At 40.3% G+C, this 19,636-nt stretch overlaps 1 protein-coding gene across 4 annotated transcripts in view; it reads right to left on the bottom strand.

The window, feature by feature from the left end:
- Positions 1-4,823: 4,823 nt before the first annotated feature.
- The window catches only part of TMEM132C (transmembrane protein 132C), a 180,353-nt gene continuing 165,540 nt past the window's right edge, over positions 4,824-19,636 (bottom strand). For all 4 annotated transcript variants that reach the window (XM_025155712.3, XM_040648345.1, XM_040648344.1 and 1 more), the window contains 4 exons: positions 17,148-17,353; positions 16,408-16,681; positions 15,164-15,355; positions 4,824-7,938 (listed from right to left, as the gene is read on the bottom strand). In XM_025155712.3, the coding sequence (XP_025011480.2) occupies positions 6,739-7,938; positions 15,164-15,355; positions 16,408-16,681; positions 17,148-17,353 (1,872 nt within the window). In that variant the 3' untranslated portion in view covers positions 4,824-6,738. The remainder of the gene's footprint in view (positions 7,939-15,163; positions 15,356-16,407; positions 16,682-17,147; positions 17,354-19,636) is intronic.

The following is a 19,636-nucleotide window of genomic DNA, read 5'->3' on the forward strand; positions in this document are numbered from 1 at the left end:
CCTGTAGCAATATCATATTAAATTAATAGAGCCTCATAATTACGGTAACCTCAACTCAGTTTTATAAGATCTATAGTGTCATCATAACCAGAGAGGAGTCCCTGAATAACTCTGTTCCTATAGCAATTGCTGCTAAATGGCACTGAAGTGATAGTTATTAGCTACACAGCGTTTTGGGCAACTGTGTGTCCATACTGGGGCTTTCTGCCGGCAGTGCAGCTAAACTGGAGCCTCACACACTGTACAATTCTGTTTGGGAACCAAAGTCTCCCCTAAGAAAACATTTAGCTGTGGACTGCCCCCAGAATAATGAGCCATCACAGAATCAGCCCTTACCAGCAGTGCTGTTCACCATGCAGTTCCTTATGTGTTAGCATCAACTGTCAGTCTGGATGCTACAGTATCCACTGTGCTGCTCCCACCCTACATAACAATGAGTAATAAGTAATCAGGAGGGAGAGTTATTTGCTAATTTGCATCATAATCTGTGTCTGTTGTTGCATCTTTGCTGACAGCTTATTTTTAAACACTGAAATCCAATTTAGGAGCATTTCAAAACAGAGCAGTCCTCTGGCTGCTATGGCTACTTTCCTACCTTGCCAAGAAGGAAGGAAAATGGATGTGTGCGAGTGCTGAGTGTCGCTGTCCTACTGCCATCCCAGCAAGGAGGGCACAGCACTGTGAACTAACTGTGAGAACCTTTTCCAGGTTAAACCAACATCAGAGCATTTCCTGAAGCTGAGGGCAAGTCAGCACGCTCACTGATTGAAGGAACATGCACTTTCCAGCAGAATTCTTTGCACTACAGTTGAGCTACACCAGAACAGTTCAGGATCCAGCATCTGATTTAAGACGATCCACATTGACTTTCCTTTCTCAGGCGTTTCTGAGTGCATGTTTCAGAAAAATGATAATCAAAACACTTCATAGAAATGATTCAGGATTTCCATTGAAGATATGATACCTGTCACATGCTTATAGCCAAATGAATTGGCACTCAGCCCATCCGCAAGTCCTAGTTTCTTGAGCTCTCATGCGCTATGCAATCACCTATTACCTGGGTGCTCTTCTGAGAAAACCTTTGTAAAACACATGCAAGACTGAGACAGGTCACTCCAAAAACTCCTTTTAAGTAGACGGGGGATAAGGCTTGCCAAGGCCAAGGCAGAAATAACAGTTTCTCACTTCTCCCGTTTGGGACACCTAATCAAGCAGGAAGACTTCTCCTTCCCTCTAAACAGCCTAGAGATAAGAAAACCACAAAGAAGGACCTTTTCACCAAGGTCTACTTTGTGCCAGCAACTAACCGCCCAGTAACCAAGAACTTCTCCTCTCACCTTCCCCCCTTTCCTCAATCCACAACCACCATTCTCCTGTCCCACAGTCACTCTCACATTAGCACCATCCCACTAACAGCACACTTTTTCAGTCCCATCTACAGAAGCTTTCAAGCAGTGCTCACCCTTTAGATGCAACAACCCAGGTATTCTTCTCTCCCCCAGCAGGCTGGACTCCTCATTACTGACTGCACCAGGTGATTTCACTAATTACTTCTCTGGGGCAGACAAGTCTAGGCCTTGCACAGGTGCAGCTGAGTTTCTGGGCCCCAAAAATAGGCTCTCTGGGTGCTGTCTCATTTGAAAAGCCAGGTCCTCTTCAGCCTGCTTGCAGCTTTAACCTTTACCAACAAAAGTCATTGATCTTCTCAGATGAAAGACTCTCTTCTAAGTGAAAATTATTATTAATGAATTTCTATCTTGGCTCCTTGACAGAAAATTGTACCTTGCAGAGTGTTATCTTTGCAACCATGCACCTCTGGCACTTACAGATTCCCTCATCTGGCAAAGTGAGGCACATTGCCAAGAGCGATGTTTGGAGGGGCTTCCTGTGCCTGATCACAGTGCCTTTGTAAACTGCAGCGCAGCAAGGCTTAAGAAATGTAAATCCTGGCATTTGACCTAATGTGAATTTTTCAGATAAATATTTCACAGCCCGGTTTCTTCCCAGCTGAGATTATCATTTACAGAGTGTCACTAAGAATTGGACTTTGACAGTATTTTTGGTAGTGGAAGATAAATTGAAAAATTTCAGCAAATGCCTCTGAAACTCTGTGTTCTGTAGCTTCCAAAAGTTAAATGTGAAGGCAGAGCTATGTTTTTTTTCCTTTCTTTTTCAATTCTTTCAGTTGTCTCTTGAAATACAGCCTTTCTTCCTTGTAAAGAGCTAGATATTTTGAAGACACGCTCCTGGTTAGCCAGCCACAAGTTACTGGGGTCAAAATCAGTGGCCTCTTCTAGGCTTCTTCTGAGCTTGAGACCTACAAAGAACACAGAGAACCACAGTACCACGTTTCCCACAAATGAAATACAGCCCTTCTGCCTCTTTTCTTTTCTCCCTTTGAGTAAAAAAAATATTATTTTAGAAAAGTTTGATGACCATTTACTGTATATCCTACAGACTCTTTCCTCGTATTCAGTAAATCTATGCGGATAAGTGAGGGCTGCTCTTAATTTTCATTCCATGATATGCTGGGAATCATCCTTGACACATCAAACCTACAAAAGGATGTGAAGCAGTGTTTTTGGGCTGGAGAGACTTCCTGAGTGCTATCAACCCCCACCAGCACAGGCCCTGCATCACAGGGGCCGGTTGTTGAACACCTCATCCCCATCTGAATGGATTTTCCACATTTCAATTGCTATCACTTATACAGAACCTGGAGCAGTGGTTCTTCTTTTTCATAATGGTAAGATGTCATATTACGATAGGTGTTATGTTACTTGTCTTCCCCTTTGTCTTTCATCTCCAACTTGTTGCCAATGTGTATGTTAGCAGAAATCCATTAGCTGATAACTGAAGGACAAAATGACATGAATAATAGGCATGTATTGATGAATTGAAACACCAGAGAAAAGCATTTCAAGTGCTTCAGGGATGTTCTGTTTGCATTTCAACCTGCTTGGGAAGGTGGCTGCACTGACTGCCTAGGCAGTGCTTACAAAGCCTCTCAAATTGGCCAGGCATGTGCTCTTGTGGGCAGCTGTACATGATCGATGGTCACAGTTTGCAGAATAATTATTACGGCATAGACAAGATAAAGAGTAAGTCAGAACTGTAATGAATATCCATGGTAATTTTCAATGTGTGCAAAATGCTGTGTGTGTGAATGGTCGACATCCAGCCCAGTGCTATACGCTGCAGTCAGAGATCTGTATGTGTGCAACGTCTCTGAAACCACCTGCTTCAAAGAGGCTCTAAGAGACCTTCTAATGCAAAAATCATGGCAGAATACTGCCACTGAGAATTGGCAAGGGCTAATCATCAGTGAAATTTAGCTTCCAAGGAGGCATCGTTTGTGTTGGTCAGTAACATAATGGTCATGACTACACATTAAATATAAGCTCTTTCCAACAGGGAGTTATTTCAAACAAATTGTCTAAATCTAAATCTGAACAGCAAGCAGAGAGCTATAGATGCAGTCAATAAATGGAAAGGAAACGATGATTATCTTAACAAGTACTGAAATAATGAATAAGCTATAATTTTCCTATTCTTAACAGAAGAGCTCTGTTCCTCTTTGGGAATGTTGAATTCAATCTGAGTTGCATTCATACAAGAATGAGACTTTCAACAAAAATTTACATCACTGTTTTTGAAAAGGAATTGCAAAACAGTTTCTCATGGGAAACTGATTTTTTCCTTTTTTTAATTACAATGACAGTAAGTTTCTTTCTTGAAAAGAATTTTTGAGGTTTTGGAGAGGAAGAGGTGAATTAGGAGTAATGTTTTTGTTCACTGTGGGATACATTCCCTAGACAATACAGTGAGATAGCAAGATCAAACATAAATATATATATAAATAAAAACCATATGCGTTTCATTATGAACATGCAGAGTAAGATGAATTCACCTCATCAGGTTTTCTCTCAGCAGCCAACTGTTTGCTACATTGGATGGAGATACCCTTTTCTCTTCTCTTCTGATCCTATATAGCCTCAGCTGTCAAAAGCAAAGATAGAGTGTATGGACTAGAAATAGAGATGGCTATCACTCCTTTCCTCTCCACCAGTGCTGTACTGGTATCCCAGTGAAGTGCTTGGGAGCACTGGCTTATTGAAGATGCCATCCTTCACACTGTAGCAGGAGCTGCTCAGCACATGAACAGCCTTCTTAAAAATGCATTTTGAACAACTGCATTGTGTATGCCTGTGATATCACGGGGAGCTATTTTGTTTCCGTACATCTTTTTTGTTCCTCTCCTGTTGTATTTTGCAGCTCGGCACTGTAAGTGTCTTTTTCACCTCAGAGGCACTTGCATTTTCCCAGGAAGATATACTGATCCCTGAGGTGTGGCTGATGCATCACTGCGCTTAGCTTGTGAAGTAGCTTGGGGTCCTTTGGGACGCAGGGCGCTTTGTATTTGTCAGTTGTGATTCAGCGAAACTTGCTTCCATCTGAACCTACTGTATCAATCAGAGTAGCAACATAATTAATCATGACTGGGCTGCACGAAAGTTGCACACATCAGAAGCAAGAGTCCTGGAGTTGTTCGTGCTGATGGTGGGCATGGAGATGAGCAAGATTAATAGTGACACTGCCATGAACTGTGCCTGACTGCTGTCTTCTCCTGCCATCCATCATCATCACCACATGTTGGGTGGGAAAGGGAAGCAGTTCACAAAAGAAGGATGAAAACTTTCATACATCTCTATTCTCTCCTCCAAAAGCAGCTTAAGTTTTGTTTCAGCTGTTAGGCAGTGGATGCAGTACTTCAACACAGAAATGACAGAAACAGCCCCCTCCCCTCAGAAAAGAGAGGTTAATTTGTCAAGCCATGTAAAGCATTTTAATTACAATTTGTATAACATGTATAAATAAATATTACATTCTTTCAGTCTACAATGCATACTAGGCTGATCGTGTTAAAACGTCCGTCTATGTTACTGGGTGGCAGGATTGATTTTGTCTGAGTAAAAAAAAAAAACCAACAAAAACAAAACAAAACAAAAAACCAACAAATGAACAACAGCAAAAGAAACCTCCCCTAACGACAAATATTGAGTTAATAATTAAAAGAAAAAAAAAAAAAAAGAAATACATCAGTAAAGACAGGACGATGCAAGTGCTTCCAGCTAACAGTCAGGACATAATACTGCTTTCCAAAAGGCTGGATATACCATCTTCCTTGGAGTTACAAAAGGTTCGGGATGTCAGAGGTTTTTTGATCTCTGCCTCCACTGGTGTGAACTGGCACTGAGTCAATGCAGTTCTGCCAGTTTATACAACAAATCAACTATTTTGTATTTCCTTCAGATCCATTACTGGTTTTGTATTATTTTTTAATACAAAATAGCAGATGTACTATCTAGTCAAAAATTTTCAATCTTAGCTGGTTTAATGGCAAAAATATATCTATATATATATTTTTAGATCAACATGGAGCTCTAGATATTCCTTGATCTTGCTCCAGTAACATTTCTACCCCTCTGAACAGCTCTCCCAGTACAAGGAAATACAAGTCTGGGGAAAATTCGTGTTCATTCTTCCAACTTTCAAAGCTTAGTGAGAGCTGGTGACATTAGAAGGAACAGAAACTTACAGAATGAAGTCGTGAACTCATGAACTTGGAAAAAAAAACCAACAAAATCCAGGTTGTATATATTTGGCCTGCGACGGTCTCTGTTCCAGGTACATTTAAAATAAACCAGTGGGTACTGGTTGTAACTTCAACGTGATAATGCAATACAGCACCTTCTTCCCTTGGTGAAACATGGGAACTTTGGTTGTGGAAATATTAAACAAATAATGAAACAAACAATCCAAACCTGAAATTTAAAGGAACACTTCTTCCAAACAGAACATACTTCTAGCTAGAATGAAACAACCGAGGCTTTTGCTTTCAGAAGAGACACCAGAAGAAAACTGTTCAATGTTTGCCCTCTGAATTTTTCAAATGACAGATTTTTATAGCCAACTTAGAATTAAAGTCTTCTTGGTCCACTGCAGGCTTCTTGTATTGAAAATTTTCCTGGTTTTAAGATAATTAGAAGAAAAATATGAAAGGGAAAATGATTGTGTTTCAATCTAGAAGACAAACAGAAAAGTAAAAATAAAAATAGCAAGTAATTTCTTTCTCCTTCATATTTAATGCCAAAGACATACCTTCACTTCAAAGGAAGGAAGAGAAAGAACCAGATTAACTTACAGTATAAAGTCTTCTTATGGGCCATACGTCCATAACTGGCATGTTCTACTGGAAATATAACAAGTCATTCTTTGCTTCTTGCTTATTCTTTTTAAGGTCTTAAATTCTCTTTATCTTTTATTCTTTTTTTTTTCCTGAATATTTTTGGTACTTTGAAACATTAGTATAACTATTGTTTCTGTGACCCATAATGCATATTTTCACAACCTCACCTTGCCCAGTTCGTTATACTGGCCACACCATCAACTTGTTCCTTTCTGCTATTTATATCCCAATTCCTAAATCCATGAAAAGCTTTTGGAAAAGCAAAGTAAAGTGAAAAACCTGAAGAAAAATACACGTAGCCATGGATAGTTTGGCAACTTTCTTTCCCTGATTGTAAAAAACTGCCTCATAATTTCTTCTGTGGATCCTTTTCCTGCCCCCTCTTCTGTCCCAATATATACTGTAGAACTGAAGGCATCAAGGTGTGGTTAAACCCTAAAAAAACAAAAAACAAAAAACAAACAAACAAAAAAAAACCCAGCAAGGAGCTACACTTTATCTTTGAGCTTCTCCATGTAGTTTCTTATCTCTTTGGAGTCCCCCAGGTCCATGTCCTGGCACACCCACTTAATGTCATCATCATTGCTACTTAGGATTGAATTGACAGTCGGACAACCATCGTCAGGTGGGATGGTGGTGAATGTTGTGAATTTTACCCGCTTCCTTTTAGAAGTTGGTGAATGTAAAGGTTCGGATTTCTGTTCCTTTACGAGCTTGCCCCCTGAGTCAGCACTCCTGTGAATCTGGCTCTGAATGTTCTTCTGAGCACTGCCATTGAGGAGCTGGTTGCTCTCCTCACAACCCATCCCTCGGTCAATAATAGTTGTGTGTTCATCCTGCTGAGGCAATGCATCTGCTGTGTTTTCCAGCAGTTCTGCTTCATTTCCCAGCCAGACCCAGTCATGGGAATGGGTCATAGTGGTCTGTCCTTCCACCAGAACCTGTTTGTGACGGTACTTAAGCGCAAATGTTGCACAGTTTATTAGGAAGACAAGAATTGCCAGGCAGAAGACCCCTAGCAGAGCATACATCCCAATCTCCAGATCACTAAGGCCCCGAGGTGTCTGCACCAGATCGTTCTCCTCCATGCCTGCATTGCCTTTTGGGAGATCTACTTGAGCAGGGAAGTTGGTGAAGTCTATAGGAATGTTTTGCAGCTGGCTATCATCGGAGAGTTTGCCACCATCCAGCTTGTTGTTTTTAATCACTTTATTTTTTATTACAGATTTTGCTGTGGTGCCGACTTTCCTGATGGTGCTTTCCTCTCTCTCTGCTGAAGAGCCACCATAATACCGTCCCTCCTGGCCATAGCGCTCCTGGTCGGACACTTTGTGCCGGCGGTCACTGGCATGGTTTTCAATCTCCTCGCCATCGTAATCTCCACCCGTATCAGAGTCTGCATCATTCTGGCCAAACTTGACTTTGATGTTGCCATTTCCCACAGCCAGGATACTTTTCCTCTTAGACTTCTGGCAGGCTTCAGAAATCATCATGTCCACCTTGATTAAGGTGCCCTGACCTTCACCTTCTGCTACCACAACCGGCCATTTCAAGGCAGCATTCTGATGGACCGAGACAACAGCTTCATCTAATGATACAGCAGAAAGAGAGAAGTCCTTAGAGTCATAAATGTCCAACGGAGTAACAGAGCTGTCACTGAACTGAATCCAGGTGCTTACCACAGCTTCCTGAAAGGAGAGGGGTATGGTTAAAGACAGGATCTCAAATAGAACAGCTAAACCCACGGCCGCTCATTGATCTCTCAGCTCTGAATGACAGTTGGAGGAAACGGGAGACAAAGTCTCTGCATTGCACTTAGAGCAAACCAGGCTTCAGTCAACAGGGCAGAAGATTGGTCTCATTCTTCACTGACATTTCACTGCTACCCTTCCTGCAAATATTTTGCAAAAGAACATATGAAATAATGGATGCGAGATGCCCACAATACCAAAGTATCCATTAGCAAGTTACAATTTACATGATTTACAAAGAAAGCCATTCCTGTCATACAAAACCTGGAAAAGACAAAACAGAAAAATTACTACAGGCACTTGAAAATAAGTTTTCCTCATGTTGCCCATGCACAGGTATCACAGGGACCTGTCAAATCCAACAAGGCATAAGTATCTTTGCAGGAATAAAGAGCTACCTGGGTATCTTGGCAATGGTTGGAGCAGAAGATTCACCTGAAAGAAAAAAAGTCATGGAACAACTCCATTTTTCAGGTTTGTTCTATCAAAACACACTTTATCCTTGAGACAGTGAAAAACTCTCCTTCATTTCTGTGTCAAGGAGAGGAGGATGAGGATTCTGGTATGATCTCTGTGATATCAACACAAATGGCTCGGATTTAATTGGACTGCCTTTGTTCTCTGCAGGCAGCACTGCTAGAATTCATCACTGGAAGAAAATACAAAGCTAGAGGTCAGCTCTTTGTCATTTGAATCCAATCCAGATGATATAGATATTTACTTCTCCATGTCTCAGTAGCTTTCTTTGCAGGAGATTTCTTTATTTTTTCATTTGCTCTATGTCTTGTCTGTTCAGCCAGCAGACATGCAGGCAGATTGCTGGAGTGCAGCTTCACACAAACAACTAAGTTCTTTTCTTCACCAGACTTAAACTGCAGATGGCCCTAATAACTTTACACTTGGGTACACCAGAACAACTGGGCTGAAAATCACCACTGGGGAAAAACGTTGCCACCCTGTTACCATCCAGGCATAATACAAATTTACAACCCAATATGGTTTCCAATTGGTTACAATTTGTTATGCTATGGTTATAAACAAAGGGAATTGCTACCCTTCTAGTTAAATTTAAAGCTTTTCAATGAAAACAGCAAGGGGAATTTAGCTACTCAGAAGGTTGGACTATACTGAATATATGATTTCCAAAGTGCTATCAGCAAGTTCCTGAGGGACTGAAAGAAGGAAAATAAGTCGTGGCACAACAAGAAAGAAGGCAAAGTTCTCAGTGATTCACATGTGCTTCAAACAGCTGAAACAGAGCCAGAGTAGCTCAGGAGCTGTTAAGGGTAAAATGCATAAGGAAATTTAAACAGCTGATCTTTCATTAGAGAAATACCCCTAAAATGGCTGAAAAGACTGAAGCATAGAGCTAGATGGCATAGCTTAAACATACATCATAGAAATCTGTAGCAGAGCAAAGTCAGCCATGGAAAAATTTAAAAAAAAGAAATTCTATGGATATGTGTAGAGAGAAAAAGATGCACCTCCACTTGTAATTCAACAGCACTGTTGCCTTCCTTCACCCTAAAAAAGGAGGAGGTAGCCAGCATGGAGAATTTCAGTCCAAATGGCTAGAAATTTGCAATCAAATCTAAAACTTTTATTTTGTCCACTATTTCTTTATTAGTCTGCATGCCTGATTTTATGAAACAGAGGTAGAGAAGAAAGAAATGTGATTTCCAGACACACATGATTTACTACAAATAGCAGAGGTATACAATACCTTAGGTGCTACTTTTTCCAGTACTGAGTTTTTTTGCTTCCAAAAGACCATTTTTTTTTTCATAGAAAGAACCAATTTATTCACGACACAACACAACACGACACAACACAACACAGCACAACACTGTCATGCTTATACTATGGATGGTGTTAATTTAAAGGGGGGAAAAAAAGAGTGAAAGAGAGACAGAATCTCAAATCCTGCCAAAATATATTGCATCAGCCCCAGTATTCCATTTGGCAAAAGATCATTTCCTCTCATTCACATTGTTAAAGGCAAGCTGAAGGCAAAGGAAGGAAGTGAATTTCCCAAATGATTATAAATTCTGAAAAGCTAAAAAGAAAAAGAAAAAGAAAAAGAAATGATTTAGTACCATGTCCTTCAAAGAGCTGTTTCTGCAAATCCTATGTACCGCATCAATAAATCCCCTCCAAATCTCTGACAGGGTCCTCCAATTACTATCAGCAGATGAAGATGGATTGGAGCCTTCTTACCTGCAGAGCTCTTGCCCTCGATCTGATGCCCTCAAGACTGAAGTGACAAATACTTGCATTCATTAATTATTAAACATAAACAAATAGTCTGAGGGATTCTCTCTCCAGTCTTTCTTCCCTCCACTTTTCCTTTCACTTATGCACACACACACGCAAACACTCAGTTGTACTCTATGAACAAATGAACCACAACTACACATTAGTGTCAGTCTCTCTTAGAGAGCTGGATGATTTATATGGTGGCTCTGATGATGTGAAGTGAGTCAGATACTGCATATTAGATCACATTAATGACAGCACAATCCAATCCAGAAGAGATGAAGAAACTACTTTCCACAACCACTTATATATACCATGATTTTCCTAAACACATAAAAATACACTGTCAGGATATATTTTGTCTATATTTTCTCTTGTGCTTTTGCCACTCTCCTCCATTCCAAGTACAACTACACAGCAGATCAGCAAGTGTGACAGTTTTTCTTCATCTGCTGCAGTTTCACCACCTTTTCTCGCCCTGTATTATGTTGCTGTTTATCAGTCCAGAGATGCCACTTGATAAATATCAGATGGCCTTGAGTTTTGCTTTCTACTACTATTGTTATCTTTTATTATCCACATAATGCTTAGGTGGACAAGAATAGGGGGAAATTACCAGGGTAAATAAGTGACATGATATTAATGGAAATCAGCAATCCCTGAGGAGATAAGTATTGCCTGATCTGGAATGCTTCAACTCCCCCTGTATGAGTCAACCAAAAACACCACTGTTTGCTGGCTATGTCTGTTCCACCTAGTGAAAACAACCCAGCTCACACTTCAGAAGGCAACTGGAATGCAGGAAGCAGAGCTGGTTGGGAAGCTCAGCAGAAAGCACATAAGACAGAGACCTAATGGGTCCTGCAGAGCTGGGACTTGCACAAGTTGCCTCCGAAAATCTAGGAGCCATACCACTGATTATTTTGCTCTCTAAAGCCTCAAATATCCTTTGAAAGTCTGCTATCTTACTGTGTTCCACAGAGCCCATCTGTGGCATCACAGAAACCTTTCAGCATGAAAGACTGTGATTACAAAGTGTCCTTCAATACTTGCTCAAAAAAGCTGCGGTTAGCTTGTTACCAGGGCATGATACCTTGTATTCTTCAAGCAAAAATTAGAGAAATAAGATATGTAGGACTGATTGCATTTTAGAGAATGCTGATGCTTAGAAACTTGCATGAGAGGACTTATCAATACATTTTACCTCATCTCATGACAAGAATTCCTTAAATGGCCTTCATTCACGAAAGTACATGTAATAGTAGCTGTGAATGAGCTCTAAACTTCTGGTGTCAGCTGCAATAGTCTTGGAGTGAGGCAGGACACCAAAGGAAAAAAGGACAGCAGAATAGCTCTGCAGAAAATATCGTCCCCAAAATAAAGGAAAAGGTACACTGTTCTCAGCTGCCCCTACTAGACCAGCTCTGATAGTTTCATCTGGGGACTTGAATGCTGAAATGGGTTTCACAAGCAATCTTATCACAAGAAATATCGAAGTGTTACATGTGCATTTATTATTAAGCCTGTGGCTTGTGTAGTAAAAATTGGGCTTGATCGTTATGATGTGGAAATGAACAGCAGCCAACACTCAGATCTTAATTCAAACCATGCATTCCTCTACTGTGTATTTCCTTCTCTCCTTTTTGTCCAATCCGCTAATGTGACATTCCCTTCCAGTGGGAATCTGCTTGTATTTGCAAGGGAAGAATTCAGATTCTTATCTAAAAACACATCGTTTCTCTTTCCCATGCTGCTTAATCCCTTTATCATGCAAGGTGCCGTCACATTCATTGCTCTATCAGTTTAAAGAATATAGAAACACAATTTAAAAGTAATTTACGCTGCAAGAACAAAGTAATGAATTCACATCATAAAAATACCCTCAATATCCATTACTTTACTGTGAGATGTCAGTGAACTCCCAGAACTAGTTTTCATGAAGGACATAAGCTAAAAAAGGACAGTACTGTGTCAGCCCAAAGGGCAGGGATGTGTAAGAACTCCAGCTTGTCATCCTGGCTCAGGTGACGCTGAGCACCCTCACCTGCTATCAGAGGGAAAGCTGACATCTTGCAGGACACTCCCTGAGGTTACAGATGACCTCATAGTGCTGGGTCTTGTCACTGATGTCAACATGAGCTACACATGTGGAAGAGAAGAGCTTGGCCTTTAGAAAGTGCTAACACTGCTCTTTTTTATCCCATGGAAAATATCTTCAGTTTTCTCGTAGCACTGAGAGATACTTTACTACACACGGCTATTTATTAAGGGCTTTCTTTTTTCTTTCTTTCATTTTATCCACTCCCATTTCAGTTCATTAGACCACATGCCATACCCTACAGTGACGAAAAAGCTGTGATATGACTGAGTTTCCTCTGAAGAGTGAGCTGAAATGTAAGAGTCCTTGCAGCTCGTTCAGCTCTGAAAACACTTAAACACTGAAGATTTTCTTTTATTTACATTTTGAGGAAGTCTTTAAGATAGCAGTGTTTATTTGAACAAGTCTGCAAGCCAAATGGAACAGCTTTCCTACCTGAGCAGAAGGCCATTAAAAATAGACTGCACAGCTACAGTTTCCAAATTTTCAGAAAATATTTCAACTTAATACTTAAAATTGGGTTAACCTCCACTTATTTTTAGGCGCCTAAATCACTGATCCACTTTCAGCATTAAAGAGCTAGCCACTGATTTCAAGAAAAGGAGGTGTGGGCTCAGCATCCCACAAGGTCACCTCAGGTAATTAATTGCCCAGGGATATATAGAGATACCTATATGTGGGCATCTGAGAGTAAAAGGAAGGAAAAAAATGGCTTATCTACTTTGAATTGCTAAATGTTGAGGAAAACTGTGAACTTCCTCAGGACTTGTGCTTTGGTTGCTTTGTGTTACTTGTGCAGAAATGATGTGTATAACCAAGGAAATAATCTAGTCATTATGTTCACTGAAAGTCACAGATAAAATACTGAATTCATTCCTATGGTACTGAAGGATCTGTAATATCACAACTGTAAAATGCTTTATGCATTCTATTGCACAATGGAGATGTACTGCTTAATCTGGTAGGAATAATATTGTGCCTGCCAGAGTACCAAATACCCAAGCACATTTGTTAATGTATGTTGAGGCTTGGCCATTGAAGATACTGAAGTAGAGCTAAGGAAAATATTTGACTAAGAACACATTGACATATAACAATATTGATATATGTACAATTATTCCTGAGAAAAAGAAGGACTGCAGCTATCCTAACTGCTACTTTGTTTCTCACCTGCATCAGTATGGCTCTTTGTAGGCTCAGGCAGTAAGGTCAGCAGCATCCCCATGCTGCTCAGCACTATACCAAGCAGAAGATACTGTTCAGAATGGCATACGCCCAGTCATTTCCATATCAGAAATGTGCCACTTGGAGGAAACAGATACTGTTTCCCACAAGAAAATTCAGTTTCAACAAAATATTTCACTAAAACTTCGTTCCAGAAGACAGACACTGGGAAAAAAGTATTTCAAAACAAAACAGGTTTACATGTTATCATTTTTTTTTCTGTTATTTCATAATTTACCTGTTGATGTGATATGGAATGTCATTTCATATCATACTACCATGCCATAACACAATATGAGATGCCATAGTGTACACAAATGATGTCATGTATTAATATGTCTTACTATGTTGTGTTTTGATAAGTATCTTTGCATACTCAGGCCTACAAATCTGAGTAACTGATGATATATCTGTTCAGCTTTCCAGATTCACAAGCTCTTTTATCTGCAATCAAAGCCATGATTCTTCCAATGATGCTGCCATAGAAATGGTGTTCTGTCTACTTAATGCAATTGGGTTAGGCATGCTTTAGCTTTTACTTTTACGGTCTTTGTCTGAAGACACCATGTCAGAAGTGGTTTCTAAGCCCTGGAGAAAGGGCATAAATGGGTTAATTAGGTAAGACTCTTATGTCTACAGGATAGAGTAAATTGAGCAGATGGGCAGCATGTCCTCCTAGTTTGGACATTTTCCTGTCACTAAGTTATAAAACAATCTAAATTATTTTCATGTTCCAGAAAATTAGGTAGCAATAATCACAAAAATGGGCCATTAAAGTTGACTTGAGATGAAATACAGTTTCTCTGAGAGGAGTAGATGTAGGCAGGGTTAATTGCATGGTCCCCAGCCCCACTCCTTAAATTGACTGACTGAAAGAGCAATGAACACAGATACAACATGTTTTACTGCTGCTGACCCTTGTTTTTAATCTGTTCCAATACAACTGTTTGCCTTGGTCTGCTATTAATCCTCTGTCCTCTTTTCTACATGGGAACTGAGGACTGCTTGAAAGCCTCCTTTTATGGAGATGGAAATTTTTCTGGCTTAAATTAAGGATCAGGATATTGATACCCTGATAATGAACCCCCCAAAATCTATTTGAAAAGTAAAAGGACAGAGGAGACTGGCAGTCTGCTGTGAATCCAGGAGGAAAAAGAAATGTATTTGGCTTTCTTCTGCCTCTACTTTATAGCTCTTCAAAATATCAGATTGCTGTGATACACACAGCTCTGTGCTCTCTGGCATGGAAAACAAGGACATGCTCATAAAGCAAACAGAGATCACTGTCCAGAGACTGTCTGAGTTGCAAAAATAACAGATGTTGCATTATTTAAAGAAAGGGTACTAAAAATGTAAATAATGCAAACTTTCGTATAGCCAGAACTCTTAGCGTGGGTTAAGTCCACATTTGAAAGGAATAAATGGAAAGACAATTCCAGAGTAACTCTACAGGAAAGCAATTGCCATAGAGATGTGCTAGGATTACTTGTACACTTAATACTAAAATATCACATGTACTTTGTGTTGATAAATCACTGTCCCATTCCAAAAGGCAACAACAGTAAAAGCTGGAGTGTACGCTACCTGCTTAGGAGTGTGAAGCAGCTCTTGAGCAACAGTTGTAGCCACAATAGCCCGACTACTTGCTGCGCTTGGCTGAAGAAAGAGTGAAAGCCCAGCCACCAGTTGGACTCCAAGGTCTGTTATGGTCACTTTGTCATCTAGAACAGTCACTGTCTTCTCTGCCAGGATGGAGTCAGACAGAGGAGACAAAACCTTTAGAGAAACACAAAAGAATCAATTTAGAGAAAGGCTGATAATTTAAAATAAAATTTCTTAAGGTCATTTTTTTTTTGTCTCCAAAGCTTTAAGCATAGAACCTAATGGGAGAGCACACTGAAAAGGCAGTCTGATTTCAGATGGTGTGTGGGAAAAAGCATTCGGTACAAAGGTTATGGCTGAGAGGTTTGCATCCAGTACTGAGAACTACACTGTCTTCATCGTGTTATTTGCATCACTTCACTACAAGAATCAAACAAAGCCTTTCCTTTCCTGTTAATTTGGATCTCAGTAAGGGAAAGCTCATAAGATTTATGTCCCAGTCAATTCAAAGGGAGGTTAGACACATTTAGAATTTGTCTTTCACTTCTTTGCTCAGTAATTCCCATTTCCTATCTTTGCTGTTACTAATGGAACATCAAGGTAGCAGGATATCCTTCCCTTTAACAAAATTGAGAGTCATACTGCTGTCTTTATGGGAACTTTGGAGGGCATTGTTCACACATATATTGTCCTCTCCACTTTCCACATCTCATAGACAAGCTTCATTCAGATTTTGTGCATTGGGTTTCTTCAGGTGGGAAAGAACTGAGACATGATATTGTCAATTTCTACTATCAGCCTTTCAAGATTATCACCAGGTTGTATTTTGGTTTCCTGATTAAACGTTTAATTAAGTCAAAAGAAAATGGGGATTATCTAAAGGTCTTTGTGCTATAAAGTCAAAATTATGCTCATCAGTTGACTGGTGGTAGCCTGCATCAATGTGGGACAAGGACTCTGACTTCTCACAATCTGCGATTGTTGCCTTTTCTAAATGCCTCTGAAGGCTGCATGGCTTCCCACTCCTGGTCACGCTGCATGTCTTGAACTGTCACTAGCTTGGTTGAATGTCCCCTCATTAACGCTGTGTGTGACACTCTAGAAGGTCACAGAAATGTAATGGGAAATTATCCTGTTTCAAGACAAAGGAAAACTGTACTGGATTTTGTGCCCCTGCATAGATACTCTAAGTGAATGGTAGAATGTGGCAGTCCAGAGAACAATACCTGCATTGTTGTCATTCCTACTTCCCTTCCAATTAAAATCCTTCCTTCCTGCAGCTTGGCAATGTGAGGTTCTTCCAGCTTCATAAAATCCATTACGAGGTCTGTGATGTCAAACTGCCAATCTGAGCCCAGCAGGTAGCTCAGCTGACCCCAAGGGCTAGAATCCTCGGCTACAAACTGTGTCAGGACTCGCACCATGGCATGCTGGTACTGGAGAGTGCATCCTCTTCCTTTCCGTTCATCTTCATCTTCATCATCACTGTCTCTGGTGGGTCTTTTGGATTAAAAAAAAAAAAAAAAAAAAGAGTAAAGAATTGTTTTCAGGAAAATTAGTGAAAACTAACACTGGAGTGCTAGTGGAGAGGATTCCCTTAAGTTATTAAGCCCTCCCTTCTGTTGTGTTACGATCATCGCTAATTCACAGCTATTTAGCATGATAAAGAACAATACAAATGGACAACAACACTTCTTCATCTAAGTTGGTATGTGTGAACAACAGTTACTGTTACAAAGTTCTGTACTCTGTTGCACATGACAGATACAAACACAACAAAAATTCCAAGGCTCCATTCCTTTATTAGACCTGCAAATGTCCAGAGTAAAACTAAAGATTCCAGTGCTGCTGTTACACAAGGAAAGATGCTGCATTTTGGGTGCAGGTGCAGCTGCTCTTGCTGAGAGTTAAAATCAACTCTATTATTTCACAGAAATACCTAAGAAATTGAGCATCTCAAACACACCTTTTGTTGGAAACCACGGGGACTCGCCAGCCTTTTATTTGGCTCAGTTCTGTGTCTGAAATGTCTATCTGAAGAGGCAGGCGTGGGACCCAGACTGTGATTTGCAGAGGAGCACTCAAATACTGATACGTGAAGTTCACGAGCACATTCACCTTGCCTTTCATTTCTTTGCCATTGACATAAACATAGTCACATCTATCAGAAACCTGCAGTGAGGGAGAGAGAAAGAAGAAAAGGTAATTGCTGAAACAAGACAGGCTCTAAGGGTAACCCTCAAAGCTCAAAACAAAACAAAGATTCTCTTTTTGCATGTTAATGACAAGCTTTTAGAATGGGAGCAGATGAACATAAAAATCCGTCTTTGCCTCTGGAGGTGCCTGAAAACTGGATACCAGTTATGAAAGTAGTGGTTGATTCTCTGTTTGCTGTGCACTGTTCACAGTGCTGTGGAATTAGAAATGAACATGGCTCCCTCACAGCTTGGCCAAGAGGAACTTGAGAAACCACGACAGGTCTCAGTGGTGGCAAGCAACAAACCAAAGCTCTACCCCAACACGTTTTGACCTTCAGCAGGAGGTGACACTGATTTTAGTCCTCAAAACAAAGCTGACTTTGGAGTGGATTTCAGCCACTGCAGGATAACAGAAGTCTACTCATGCCCTCTGCAATAAACATTATCTGTTTGTAAATGTTTACATTTTAGTTAAAGCTGTAAAGTATTTCTAAACACTGCAGTAGATTTATCATTAACATGTAAATACTGCCTTGAAATATAAGCAAGTATTATCATAGCCATGTAAGAGTTATATCAGTAATCACATCTTTAATCAATGTTGTAATTTACAGACCATTGAGTTTTCTCATTTATTACTTTACTGAGTACCAGTGATAAAATCACTCCCAAATATATAAATCATTAAGAGGGATGCAAATAGTATGAAGTGACTCCATGTGATAAAGTCATTGTCGTATCTATTCCTAAAGGTGTCATAAATGTCTGGGGAAATCCTGTGGTACATTAATCATATATTAAGTGGCTAGCAATGGGAGCTGTTATATTACTAAATGAGCTGGCATGTCTGCAGAAATTAACAGTAAACCCAGCAGATTTCTTCCACTCCTGTTCTTGCTCCCATCCCATCAGATACATTTCATCACCCATAACAAATATCGGCAGTGGTGGTAATGTGTTTCTCCACCTGAACATATACCATCATCTGCTCCCTTTTACTCCCACTCTTTAACACCATTTTATTCTAATGAAGATTTCCAACTGGAAACATTCACATCCTCGCACTCATGGAACAGATGGATGTCCTCTGTGATCACAGATACAGGAGCCGAATTTTACCAGTTTGACATATACAACCCACTTTGTATCCTTTGTCAGGTTTATGTGCTGCCCACATTCTGGTAAAATATTTAATTGCAAAAGGGAACTTCAGAGAATATGACACAAACATTTCTGTGACTCATTTACTAAGAAGGTTATGTTGTAGCTGGGCTCTGTTGACTGAAAACAGTACTACAAGCTACAATAGAAGGCCCACCAGCTTTTCTGGGCTTCTCCCTCAGACCAAGGTTTAAAAGTCTGATGGTATCAACACAAATGGCATGCCCCATTTTTACACATGTTAACTTGAATGGTAATCAGAGATGGTCTTTGTTCACACTAGGCTGTTTCAGAATGACTGCTCAATTTAATCTACGGGTACTATGCAGCAGAGATGTATAATGCAATACATACTACAATAGAGCGATTCACAATCGTGTCCTAGATTTGCTGCTGTGACTTTCTACAGTGCCTTTGCATCAGCTTCACCCTGGGAGAAGCAGCATCAGGAAAATATTTCTCATGAAATTTACTACAGAACAGGCAAGCAAGGGCTACATGTCAGGAGTTCCAGCCTGGACTCCCTGACAACAGCATCATCTCTGCCTAGAGCACAACTACTAGCACACACTGGGGCAGTCAGCTCCCATATTTGAGCTGCTGATGTCTAGCACAAGCCTGCTGTTCAGCTGCTGTCTCCACTGCACGAAAACAGAAGTGGCCAGTGGCTGACTCCCAATGCTTGGCAGCATCAGTCCCTCTTCCAGCAGCTGACAATGTCTCTCTATCTCTGACAGAAATTTGGGAATTATCTTAACCAGATTTTTAATTCTTTGGTGGCTGAAGTTAAAAGGAATAAAATGAATGTTATCTATAGCACAACATCCTCAGTGAAAGTACAAGGAAGTCCTGGCTGACGTTGAATCTAATTTCTGTCTTCCTCTATGACCTCAGGAAAGTCAGTTTGACTCTTTACGTCCGTTTTCCCCCACTGGTGCAAGCAATGCGGCCCAGGGAGCCTTGGTCAGCAAGAGTCAGAAACTCTTAGCACCTGGAGCACAGACCAATTGCTAGAGCCAAAGGAGAAATAGGGCTCATGGAGGAGAAGAGTCTACCTCTGGGTCAGCTGATAAAGTAGTTTCAGATATGACTCTTC

The sequence above is a fragment of the Gallus gallus genome, chromosome 15, assembly GCF_016699485.2.
Source record: "Gallus gallus isolate bGalGal1 chromosome 15, bGalGal1.mat.broiler.GRCg7b, whole genome shotgun sequence".
NCBI classification, from domain to species: Eukaryota; Metazoa; Chordata; class Aves; order Galliformes; family Phasianidae; genus Gallus; species Gallus gallus.